Source organism: Terrapene carolina, unplaced genomic scaffold, assembly GCF_002925995.2.
Source record: "Terrapene carolina triunguis isolate 2854851 unplaced genomic scaffold, T_m_triunguis-2.0 Scaffold89, whole genome shotgun sequence".
Taxonomy (NCBI): domain Eukaryota; kingdom Metazoa; phylum Chordata; order Testudines; family Emydidae; genus Terrapene; species Terrapene triunguis.
In genome coordinates this window covers 4226274-4239167 of record NW_020664440.1, presented here as the reverse complement: position 1 = coordinate 4239167, position 12894 = coordinate 4226274, and the positions used below count along the sequence as shown (strand labels likewise).

At 44.6% G+C, this 12894-nt stretch overlaps 1 protein-coding gene across 1 annotated transcript in view; it reads left to right on the top strand.

Moving 5' to 3' along the window:
* Nucleotides 1-12894, top strand: part of PRICKLE2 (prickle planar cell polarity protein 2) — a 105143-nt gene that overhangs the window by 69959 nt on the left and 22290 nt on the right. Inside the window, exons 5-7 of the mRNA XM_024192707.1 lie at nt 919-1122; nt 6098-6284; nt 10053-10916. Coding sequence (XP_024048475.1) covers nt 919-1122; nt 6098-6284; nt 10053-10916 — 1255 coding nt within the window. The remainder of the gene's footprint in view (nt 1-918; nt 1123-6097; nt 6285-10052; nt 10917-12894) is intronic.

The following is a 12894-nucleotide window of genomic DNA, read 5'->3' as shown; positions in this document are numbered from 1 at the left end:
TGCAACACCGGTTCTTGACCCCAAAACAGGGTTGAGGCAGTTAGGCTGAGCTCACGCCCAGCGTGTCAATGAGGGAACCAGCTGGAAGCCAGAGTGAGAAAATCACAGGGAAGCAGCCCAGCGCGGGCAAGAGGGGAGAGTTGAGGAATAAGCCCGGATCGGTAGCGGAGGTTGGTTTTGGGGCATTTAGAGAGTGGGTTGTGGGAAGGGCGACTGGTGGAAGAGGGAGGAGCCAGGAGATGGAGGAAGGACGAATGGAGCCCCCGGTGTTCAGTACAGGAAGCTGCAAGCGAAAGGGCAGTATTGTTACATCTGAAGTCGTCAGAAGCATTTGGTTTTGCAGTGCAGTGATATGTGACCAGGTGGCCAAGGCGGTTACTCCATTTGGCTCTTCCATAGAGTTCCCCGAGCAGCGGAAACTCAGCTGTGCCAGGAAGGCCATATCTCCCCTTACAGGCCTAGGGAGGAAACGTGCCTTGAGGGCACCACGCTTGCCCGTGGGATCTGACTGGCCAGCCCGCAAAGACAGTGCCACAGAGCCGGGGGCGGTGGAAGGTAGCCGGAGTCAAGCCAGCTTTGGGACGCTGTAGTAATCGTAGCCGACTAGTGTCCCAAGAATTCTCTCTGTTTGTCCTCCGGAGAAACTGTGCAGACTTGCTGCCTTGAACGTCCAGAGAGCGACAGCTGTAATGCCTAGGGACCTTCCGGGCTGCCCTAAACCACAGCCTAAGATCAAAGAGACAGTGACAGCAAAATCAGGTTTCATTTGATGGATGCAAACACATGAGCGGTCAGCCAGAGGGTGTGGGGGGGAAGCTCCTGCTTTATCACGTTGTGTAAGTCAACTTCTGAAACATGGCGCGCCCCTTCGGACTAGTGTCAAACAAGCCCTCTTCCTGTTTGTTCTTCTTCTACTAGTGTGGGGGCCAAATCAGTGGAGGCGACATCGCTGTATTTGCCTCCAGAGCAGGCCACGGCGTTTGCTGGCACCCACCCTGCTTCATATGCACGGTCTGTAATGAGCTGCTGGTTGATCTGATCTACTTTTATCAAGAGGGGAAGATTTATTGTGGCAGACACCATGCTGAATGCCTGAAGCCTCGATGTGCAGCATGTGACGAGGTAAGAACAAGCTCAGCTTCATGTCCGGTGCTTGTGTTATACTTATACCTATCTCACAGAACTGGAAGGGACCCTGAAAGGTCATCAGGTCCAGCCCCCTGCCTTCACTAGCAGGACCAAGTACTGATTTTTGCCCCAGATCCCTAAGTGGCCCCCTCAAGGATTGTGCTACTTTGTGTTAATACATGAGCAGTTCTGAGAGCACTGAGCCACCTCTTTAAAAACTCAGCTCATCCATCCCAAATTGGCCTCCGTGGCTACTGGCCCAGGGAATCTGTGAAACTACTGGACGGGGGAAGTCGCCTAGCTTCTAGCACCACTGTCTGTTTTGCTGTGGGATACTGATTTGGGGTATCCTGTGGCCATTCAAGTCTGCACCTCTACTAATTACGGCCGGTGCTCAGCCCGTTGGCCATGAGACTGGGAGACTCGCCATCCTAACCGAGAGGGTCCTGCCTCTCCAGCTACAGCCAGAGTCCAATGGCAGGGAGCCGTGTGGGTCAAAATGAGGGGGACCAGCAAATTATTCCTGCAGGAAAGAAGAAGCGCTGCGGGTTCCATTCCTGCAGCACACGTCCCTCTTGGTCATCTCTGACCCACGTTGCCTTCTTGCTGCCGTCAGTCATTTTCACCAGTAAAAGGGAAGGGGAAGACACCACATTTGCATGGAACTCAGTTGATTTTGGGACTTCAATGCGTGATGTCCCCATGAAATGAGGGGCACCAGAGAGACATGAATAATGGGCTTGTTACTCGGAGTGACAGTCAGCCATGGGAGACATTTTAAAGTGGCAACGCAGCCTGGAGATGGCTGAGCCCTAAATCAGAACTTGGTCAGGGAGGGCTATAGGGGGGCTTATCAGACTGAATTCTTCAGGTCCCTTCAGACCCCAATTCCTTAGCAATGTCAGTAGGTCCCAACTCCCCCTCCAGCCAGCACCACTTCTCTCCTAGGACAGGGAGGTGGGAGAATGGGCCCGCCACTCAGGCAGGTAGTCTTGAACGGTCCATAGGCCAAACAAGTCCCACGTCTCAGCTTCTCTTTAGGGAGATTTGCAAGGGGATTCTCACAGCTGGAGGGCTGTAGAAACCACTGTGTACTCCATGGGGAGAAACAGAGTCCAGGCCCATGCTAAGGGGCTGTGGTGTGTAGGTGAGGGAAGCTTATTTACCAGTTCAGCAACTCTGAACTGTGGGGGATTCTCAGGAGCTCACCTGTCCACTGAACAGTCCACTTCTGCCTCCTGGTTGGCCTCGCATGAACAGTATGGCTGTGGAGACTTTTGGATGGAGAGAGCCTCATAGTACCTTTGTGTTCAAGGTAGCTGAGAGCTGCAAATTTGCATTGACTGCCAATCATTTCCCCTCTTCTATAAGGTGATGAGCTTAGCAAATACTGCAGAACATTCCCGGTGCAATTTTTAAAGGACATTCACTTCCCATGAACGTTCGTGGGACTGTGTTTTAGTAGCACCAAGGATTGTGGAACTATTCGAATCTTCCCAGTGGAGCTGAAGTTCTCTTTCCACAATAATTTGCACCAGAAGCCTGATTGTAAGCGTTGAAGCTCATCCAGTCGTGGAGCAGAACCAATATTGTCCAGCTTCTATGACAAGCACAACTATGCAATGCTGCTCCGATTTCCGAGCTCAAAACTAACTTTGTGAAAAAATGTGACTCATGTTAAATCATGAATAAATCTGAGAGACTTGCAATGTGTTCGCAGACCGGAAAAAAAGGGCTGATTCATAAAGTAAATGACTTGTTAGGAATTATTTACTCAGCTCTAAGATGGACTGTGATTGGTTCCTTATAAAAGGCAAAGATTTTTATGCTCAGACCCAAAATGCTAAACAAAAAAAATGATGTCAGGCTTGCTGAGCTACTAGGGTTTGGCGGAAGTCAAATCTTGCCTTTAGATAGGTTCTTCCTTTAGAAAAATAATCACCGTATTATGGGATTGCTGGTGGTGGGATACTCTCTGCATACGGCAACTAACGTTAAAATAAACTCACACTGCAGTGTTCTGAGTTTCGTGGACTGAGGAGCAGCGCCATATGCAGGCAAAACAACGAATTTTCCTCATGAAGGCGTGAGGTTTCCCTTCCGTTGTGTGTAACTACAGAGTCCCATTTCAATGTAAACAGTGTACCTCTAACAGCCTGGGGTGTGTGTGTGTGTGTGTGTGTGTGTGTGTGTGTGTGTATGTGGACCTGATATAGCTCAACTTCTGCACTAAGTGGCAGAGAAAACACACAAAGCCATATCAAATTTGGTGGTTTCAGTTTGTTAGGGTTCATGAACATTTTTCCCTTTGGTTTCAAGTTTGCACTTGATTCGCATTGGGAGGTTCAAATCAGCCCAGGGTCACGCTAGCCTAGGTCTAGGTTTACTCACAGGGTCGGGGCCTTGGAGAACTTTTCAGTAACTTTCCTGTAATGACATACCAAGCGGTGCAATTTCAGCCCAGTCATGGGTGGTGGTGCCTCCACTGTACACAGATCTACCTCATGTTTGCACTGGAGGAGAGAGCGTTCTATATCTTATGATATGTAGAGTTTGACTCAACATTGTATTGAAATAGACCTTAATAGAGGAGATTAAAGGGATATGAGAAGCTGAACAAATATACAAAAAAAACCTTCAAGGCTGATTCTGGATATTCCTCAAGTGTCAATCTCAGTTTAAAGGCTGGTAAAGGAAATTGTTCTGGCTTTGAGAGTTATGAAAACTGAAGTGTGGAAAACCATAAGTATTATAAAAATCCTAAATCCCATCTGTGCAAGTATACAATAAAAATCCCATTGTATATCCACATCAAGTATAAAGAGCATTGCCTTATGTATCCAATTAGATTTGTAATTTTACCAGTACAAAGCAAACTCCTAACCATTGAAATGGCCCTGTTTCTGGTTCTTTTAAGCGGAGTAATTTTATTTTCATGTATTTTTATCCTTGCAAAGTCCTGTTACAAATTAGTACAAATACCTGTTCAATTCCCTCTTTAAAACACTTCTTCTACGTCCAACAATAATCACAAATAATATGAAATAACCGCAAAACGAAGCTTCTGATTAACCTGCTCCGTGGAATATACTGGACTGCTCCTAGCCCTCTGTCACAGGGCAAAGTAGCTATCTGAATAGGAGTGTTGTTAGACGTCGAGAGGCCTAGACTCTATTTCCAACTCAGCTGTTCGCTCACTGTGTAACCTCAAATAACTCAGCAAATTTCTCCGTGCCTCAGTTTCCTCATCAATAAAATGGGGATGTTGATTCTTCCTCGTTTTTGTAAAACAATTGGCCGTCTGTGGATGAAAAGCATTGTCGGGGTGCTACACATTGCTGCTGTCTCACTTCTCACATCCTTTTCGTTTCCCTTTATAAATGGTGAATACATGATTAATGGATGTTTTAAAAAATGGTTAATCAGTTATTAATACAGAGTCCCACAGGTCAATAAGTTGCTTATTACTTTGACTTCATATCATCCACTGATGTGCTCAGAAGCATCTACAACTCATACTACTTGTGTCTGTAACATGTTTCCCATATCTATGAATCATTCATTAACCCTTCATACACCAGGTACAAATGGAACCTTAATATAAAACATGACTTTATTTGCATTGTAATTCGTGCAGTGATCCTAATTACTACAGTAAGATCCCGGTTAGAGGATCTAATCTTTTTGTTTTCCTGTGAGGTGCTGTTCCTACCTGCAATATTGTGCTATCAACAGGGTGGATAAAATGTGATGATTTTTTAAAGTAAAAAAAAAAAAAATCAGTTTTTTATTCAAATTGGATTTTTTTATTTAAATTAAATCCAGATTTATTTTTTAAAAATAAACCTATTTAAAATTAAATTTTGAAATTGACAACTTGTGTTAAAACCTAAATATTTTATAATGTATTAAAATCATTTAAATTGAATGCAAAAATAAATATTCAGCAATACATGTTTGCTTCCAAGTGTTAAAGAGAGTCAAACCACGGAACTGGTGGAAGTCACTGGCTAAGCACCTGGAACCAGAATTTGTCAAAAGGTTAAGTCAGCTTTTGACAGCAGTCGCCGCTTTCGGCAGGTGCAAAGAGAATATTTTTTTCAGTTCAGTTTATTCCACTAATTCAGTTCAATGACTAGTTCTTTCAAGAAACCAATTGGGAGTTGAAAGAGCGGGAAAGCCTGTTTTCCTCTTCCAATCTCTGGATACAGCCGTGGTGCGAGAGGATGAGATCTACAGGTTCTAAAACTTTGAAGGGCCTGGTGACCAGAAACAATCAGTTCAGCTCACTAACTACAGATATTCTTTACTTTACTCCCAAGAAAGACAAATGGCAGTTGGTGGGTCACCTTAGTAAAAAGATTGGGGACCTCTGAGTTAAGCCAAACAATTGTTTAAATAAAGGTGTATAGCTAGAACGTCTCCTCGTGCGTAGCAAACAGAAGCACCAAATTTAGTGCCAAGATTTAGGTGCAATTCAGCGTATTTTAGGGGTTACCAATCAATGCGAATCAACATTTCTTTAAGAAAATAACTAAGAAGTAGAAATGCAAAACACAATTAAAATCGATATTTTAAATCAAGGTTTCCTGCTTGCTGATTTAAATCATAATTAAAATCAATCCCCCTGGCTATAAATAAAACCAAGGCAGCTCTTTTACTTCGATTTCCTCCCCATATCCCATGTCCAGCCCCCACGATTTATATTATGGTGGTGCTGAGAAATCCTGATCGGGGAGCAGGGCTTCATTGTGCTAGGTGCAGTACAGACAAATAACAAAGATGACACTCCCTGCCCCCAGAGAGCTCCCAGTCCACATGTTGGGCAGTACACAACAGGAGGCTGAAACTGACAAAGCGGGTGGCGGTGAGCGGCATGACCGGTGTCACACAAATCTCCATGTTCTAAGCCCTCTCCCTGTCTGTCTGCGATCCTGGTTGGCTCATTTCCTTCTCCGGCTTTTCGCAGATCATTTTTGCAGACGAATGCACTGAGGCCGAAGGGAGACACTGGCACATGAAGCACTTTTGCTGTTTTGAATGCGAAACGGTGCTGGGGGGGCAGAGGTACATCATGAAGGAAGGCAGGCCGTACTGCTGCAACTGCTTTGAATCTTTGTACGCGGAGTACTGCGACACCTGCGCACAACACATAGGTAAGGGCAAACTTCCCTGCCAGCCGTCAACAGGAGAGAGGGGGGGAAATGAAGTCATGCACCTTTTGATGTGGGTTCATTTGCAATGGTGATATAGTGCTTTATTGTGCTGTTGCTTTTATTTCATTGTTTTGGGTAATATTTTGAGCAAAACACACCTGAGGCAACCTGTTGAAATGACTTTTACTTGAAAGGACATTTCTGGCACCGTTACTTGTTTCAATAAATCCTTCAGCAAGCACTTGGCAGTGCAGGAGTCTGTATGGGACTTCAGTCAATACCGCCGCATTTCCGCTGTGCGAGGAAAATCTATGTACAGCTGCCGCCAGCCGTGTCCCTGCCCTGTGGATTGTATAGAACGGAAATAACTATATATGCAAACATCTGACTTTTCCTGGAGAATCAGGAAAGGTAATGTCTTTGTTTAAATGACTGCCTTTACAGGGAGGAGAAAAAGAGGCTGATCATATCCCCTTTTGTGCTAGGGAGGGATTTCTTGAAACAGGAAAAACATTGGAAAGGAGTCTCAGGAGATAATAGCAAAGAATTTCACTGACTCATTTACCGTCTATTTTAACATTTTCTTTTAAATACTCTTGCACTTGTTGTAGCTGATCCTCCTCACTCCGGCTTTCAAAGGGAGCATATGGGTTAATGAGCTGTTCCAAGGGGAAATGTGTGTTCATTAGAAATCATTAACATTTCAATTTGCTTTTTTAATCCACAAATAGATGCGATGTGCTCAGCAAAAAAAAAAAAAAAAAAAAAAAGGAGAGAGAAAAAGAGAGAGAGAAGAAAAGAGAAAGAAAACCAATAACAACTGCAGACTTAATCTAGATTTCTGGTGCTGATATTTTGGTGTTCTAAAAATACATTTGTACATTAGGTGCTAGCTAATTTCTTTCCTAAACATGGATACATTAACATTCCTTAAGCTGGTACCAATCACAATGGTTAACATGAGCTTGGCAGCTAATGTTACTACATTCTGGAATCTGCCTGGCTGTTGTGCTGTGCATTGTTTAAAAAAAAAAAAAAAATCTCTTTACATGGATGGATGCACAGACAGGCCTTTATTTGTCCTCGTAGGTAAGTGCACGTTTTTATGCAGTACCGCACTGTGGGGGTGGGGAACCCTTTTTCTCACATGAAATGACCAACTAGTCAACAGGGAGGAATAAAAAATTTCAGCAAAGCACTTAAGGACGTGCTTAACTTTGTCCTCTATCATGTCCCTCCTTAAAACTGATGTCTGCTATGATGCCTTCAGAACACTCAACACTGGAGAAGCAGCTGCTATGCTTATCACACTGGTCTCGCTGTTACCTTGTGCTGTCCGTCGGGCTGTCTCTTGTCTTCTACTGAGATTGTAAGCTCGTCAAGGGAGGGGATGTATTTTACTGTAGGTTTGTACAATGCCTGGTACAGCGGGACTTGGGCTTCTAGGTGCTACCACAATACAAATGATTAATAATGTAAACATGTGCTTAAGCCCCATATCAGTTAAAACTAAGCATGAGCTTAAGACCTTTGCAGAACTGGGGTGTATAACAGGGCCTCTAAATGATGGAGGGAAACCCTCCTGCTTCTCCTGGAGGTAGCTTCAGGAGAGAGGGCACTATGTGGCGGAATAAAAAGCTGATAGAGTGCACTGCAGATGTTTTCACCACTGCCTTTTCTCCCTTTGGCATTCAGATGCAATATAAGTGGTTAGTTTGTTACACTGGAGAAAAGAGTTACACTGTAAACAGCTCTAGCTTGGAATAAAATGGTCTAATAGGTATATTTTAATGGGTTAATGCAGGGGTGGCCAACCTGAGCCTGAGAAGGAGCCAGAATTTACCCATGTACATTGCCAAAGAGCCACAGTAATACGTCAGCAGCCCCCCCCATCAGCTCCCCCCGCTCCCAGCGCCTCCCACCCACCAGCAACTCTGCCGATCAGCACCTCCCCCTCCCTCCCCACACCTCCCGATCAGCTGTTTCATTGCATGCAGGAGGCTCTGGGGGGGAAGGGAGAGAAGCGAGGGCACGACAGGCTCAGGGAAGGGGGCGGGAAGGGGTGGAGTGGGGGCAGAGCCTGTGGCAGAGCAGTGAGCACCCCCCCGGCACATTGGAAAGTTGGCACCTGTAGCTCCAGCCCCGGAGTCGGTGCCTATACAAGGAGCCGCATATTAACTTCTGAAGAGCCGCATGTGGCTCCGGAGCCACAGATTGGCCACCCCGGGTTAATGGGAATATATATATACACACACATATATAATTAGTCAAATGTACTCTCTGTGTGCAAACTTGTGTTGGGCACACATGTATAACTGAGTTCTTCATAATGTTCTTTAGCCCTGAGCATTCTGTAGATCATGCAGCAGTTACTAAGGTAACTACGTTTTCCCGAGAATTGCAATGTAACCAGACACATAACAATATGAATGATAACTGTGGCTTCAGTAGCTGTTTTCACCACCCCCTGGAAAATACATATATCTCTGCCCAAAAAAAGGACCGCCACGTATGTACCACACACATTCTTTGTCTGCCTCTCTTTGAGCCAGTCTGTTGTAATTCTTTTGGTGTTAGGCTCTTCTGTTCATAAATACAAAGTAACTGCTCTCTGCTTGCAATACATGTTGTGGCGGGGAAGGGTTAATGAAAAGACATTTTGAATTTTCCCCACAGGATTCCCGGGAAGTTGGAATGACAACGTAATGACTGTGTTTCAGTTTAATGGTTATGTGGGTTAAGTGCTGACGGATAGTCTGCCCATTGCCCGCTCTCCCATTGGCTACCCCATTTTTTAAAAACTGTCTTTAGACCTTGTTGAAATTTGAACCCTGGTGTGGGGGAGTGGAGGTACGGCACATGAGTCTGCAGTGAAGACTTTAACACCAGTTAGTAAAGAGGATTTCAGGGAATACAGATGATTTAAAGCCAGCTTCCCATTGTGAGTACAAAGAAGAGCTAACGTGGCAGGGATAATTCTTGGGTAGATATGGTGGTGATCAATTGCAATTACAGCTAGTGTAACCTATGACTGGTAAGCCTCATGAGTCTGCTTGTTCAGAAGAGATTCTCATTGTTAGGCCTGAGTGAAGGCAAACTTCATCCTCTGTACGGCTGCTACCTAATGGATTTTGACTATAAAGCAAGCCAAGGTGATTGTTCACGTAGTCTCTTTACCCTCTCCTCTTTAGAGAAGAGGCTACATTAATTAAAATAAGTTTGGGTCTTAAAATCTACAGGGAATAGAGCAGTCAAGGACAGGGATGGGTTTATATTTGGCTACATCTCGTAACTGGGAAAGCAGCACAAATACCTCTTCTGGGTTGTTGGTTTTGGGGTTTTTTTTTTTTAAGTAGCTAGTGGTTTTATTGCATTGACTTCAACAACTTTGTGAAGAACCTTTCATGTTCCTACCATTGTAAATATGAAATAACCATTTAAAATGAAATAACCCCTGAGTCAGTTGTGCCACCTTTTCTCACATTGAGTAAGTCCCTGGGTTAGGCCTTGAACCTGTGAAGACTTATACTTAGCTTTACACAATTTAGTAGTCCCATTGAAGTTAACAAAGGATTGGGACCTATATGTGGGTTATTTTTATGGGCCTGCTCCTCAACATGAGGAAAGGTGGTAGAATCAGGGCCTTTCGTTCTTCATTTATCTTTCGTGCATTGTTAGAAAATTAAACCACTGAAATTTCTGGGGAGTAACTTGCAATTCATGACATAGCTCTTACACTTTCTATATGTTTTTTTTATTCCCCCAAAGGTATTGACCAGGGGCAGATGACTTATGATGGCCAACATTGGCATGCTACAGAAACCTGTTTTTGCTGTGCTCAGTGCAAGAAATCCCTACTTGGTCGACCTTTCCTACCAAAACAAGGGCAGATATTCTGTTCGAGGGCATGCAGCGTGGGCGATGACCCTAACGGCTCGGATTCGTCCGATTCAGCATTTCAGAACGCAAGGGCAAAGGAGTCCCGCCGCAGTGCCAAAATTGGCAAGAACAAAGGGAAAGTGGAGGAAAACATGTTAAATCAGTGCAGTCAACTGCAAGTGACCTCAAATAGACTTTCTGCAGATGTGGACCCACTGTCGCTACAGATGGATTTGCTGAGTTTGTCTAGTCAGACTCCTAGCCTAAACAGAGAGCACATATGGAGGAGCAGAGATGAACTCTACCACTATGGAAATCAAATGGAGCAAAGTCAATCCCAAAGCCCCTTGCAACTTCTCAGCCAGTGTAATATAAGGACTTCCTATAACCCAGGACAGGTCCCAGGCACTCAGCCAGATTTATGGGCCAAACATTTCAGCAATCCAAAGAGAAGTTCATCTATAGCGATGAAGGGTCATAATGGAAGCTTCATCCAGGAGTGCAGAGAAGATTATTACTCAGGAAGGCTTCGGTCACAAGAAAGCTACAGCGATATGTCTAACCAGAGTTTTAATGAAACCAGAGGAAACATCAAAGTTCCAAAATATGATGAAGAGGAAGAAGGCGGGAGGTCTACCCAACAGTGTCGAACAAGGCATCCAATCAACGCACTTAAATTCACTGAGGACCTAACACCCACCGAGCAAACGCCCCGGGGCTCAATGGAGTCCCTCGCCCTTTCAAATGCCACAGGTAAGACGCTACTGGCTAGTACAATGTTCTGTTGTTAATCCTGCAGCCAGACAGAAAGGTAGGTGAATCCACCTGTTAAAACAAAATGATGGTTTGCTGTGTGGAAGTAGAATTGCAGAGCTCTGCAATGTGGATGATGATGAAAAGGTAGGGATGCCTCCGGGGTTGAACAATCTAATTGATTTTGCAATGCAAAAATCAGAGTCTGAAGCCCTGCGGCTGTGTGGTGGAGCCGGTGACTTGCGTTTGAATCCAGAGGGCACCTCCATGGATACTTTGTTTTCTGTTTTGACTGTCCGTTGTGCTAGGTGCACATACTCATAAAATCCCTAAATAACTGGATCAAAGAAAAGAACATAAGAATGGCCCTACTGGGTCAGACCAAAGGTCCATCTAGCCCAGTATCCTGTCTTCCAACAGTGGCCAGTGTCAGGTGCCCCAGAGGGAATGAACAGAACAGGTAATCATCAAGTGCCCCATCCCCTGTCGCCCATTCCCAGCTTCTGGCAAACAGAGGCTAGGGACACCATCCCTGTCTATCCTAGCTAATAGCCATTGATGGACCTATCCTCCATGAATTTATCTAGTTCTTTTTTTAACCCTGTTATAGTCTTAGCCTTCACAACATCCTCTGGCAAGAAGTTCCACAGGTTGACTGTGCATCGTGTGAAAAAAATACTTCCTTTTGTTTGTTTTAAACCTGCTGCCTATTAATTTCATTTGGTGGCCCCTAGTTCTTGTGTTATGAGAAGGAGTAAATAACACTTCCTTATTTACTTTCTCCACACCAGTCATGATTTTATAGACCCCTATCTATCCCCCCTTAGTTGTCTCTTTTCCAAGCTGAAAAGTCCAAGTCTTACTAGTCTCTCCTCATACAGAAGCCGTTCCATACCCCTAATCATTTTTGTTGCCCTTTTCTGAGCCTTTTCCAAGTCCAGTATATCTTTTTTGAGATGGGACGACCACATCTGCACGCAGTATTCAAGATGTGGACGTACCATGGATTTATATAGAGGCAATATGATATTTTCTGTCTTATTATCTATCCCTTTCTTAATGATTCCCAACATTCTGTTTGCTTTTTTGACTGCCGCTGCCCATCGAGTGGATGTTTTCAGAGAACAATCCACAATGACTCCAAGATCTCTTTCTTGAGTGGTCACAGCTAATTTAGACCCCATCATTTGATATGTATAGTTGGGATTATGGTTTCCAGTGTGCATTACTTTGCCTTTATCAACATTGAATTTCATCTGCCATTTTGTTGCCCAGTCACCCAGTTCTGAGAGATCCTTTTGTAGCTCTCCACAGACTGCCTGGGACTTAACTATCTTGTATCATCTGCAAATTTTGCCACCTCACTGTTTACCCCTTTTTCCAGATCATTTATGAATATGTTGAATAGGACTGGTCCCAGTACAGACCCTTGGGGGACACCACTATTTACCTCTCTCCATTCTGAAAACTGACCATTTATTCCTACCCTTTGTTTCCTGTCTTTTAACCAGTTACCGATCCATGAGAGAACCTTCCCTCTTATCCCATGACAGCTTACTTTGCTTCAGGGAAGAAGTTACACACACCCCTCACCTGTTCAGCTTCATCCAGAAATCACTCCTCCGTCTAACACCATTAACCCCCCACTTTTTACTCCGCCTCTTCGCAGAACCCTTGAGGATATGACAAGCTTTGCAGTATGCCCTGATGGTCAATAGGCTTGGGTGTTGTCAGACCAAGAGGGGGAAACAAGGTCAACAGACCAGCCTGCCACCATTTCTCTCTCCCATGGGGACCAGTGGCTAGAGCATCTTAGCTGATCTCGTGCACCACGCGTCTATTTGAGAGGTGTCTTTACAATGTAAATGCTAGTTGATCGGGACTAGGAGAGAAGGGCAGGATGGAGGACAATTGAGGTACATGCCCTATTGTGTCTAGAGAATAGCAAAGCGAGGAAAGAAGACAGTGTGTGCCCCTC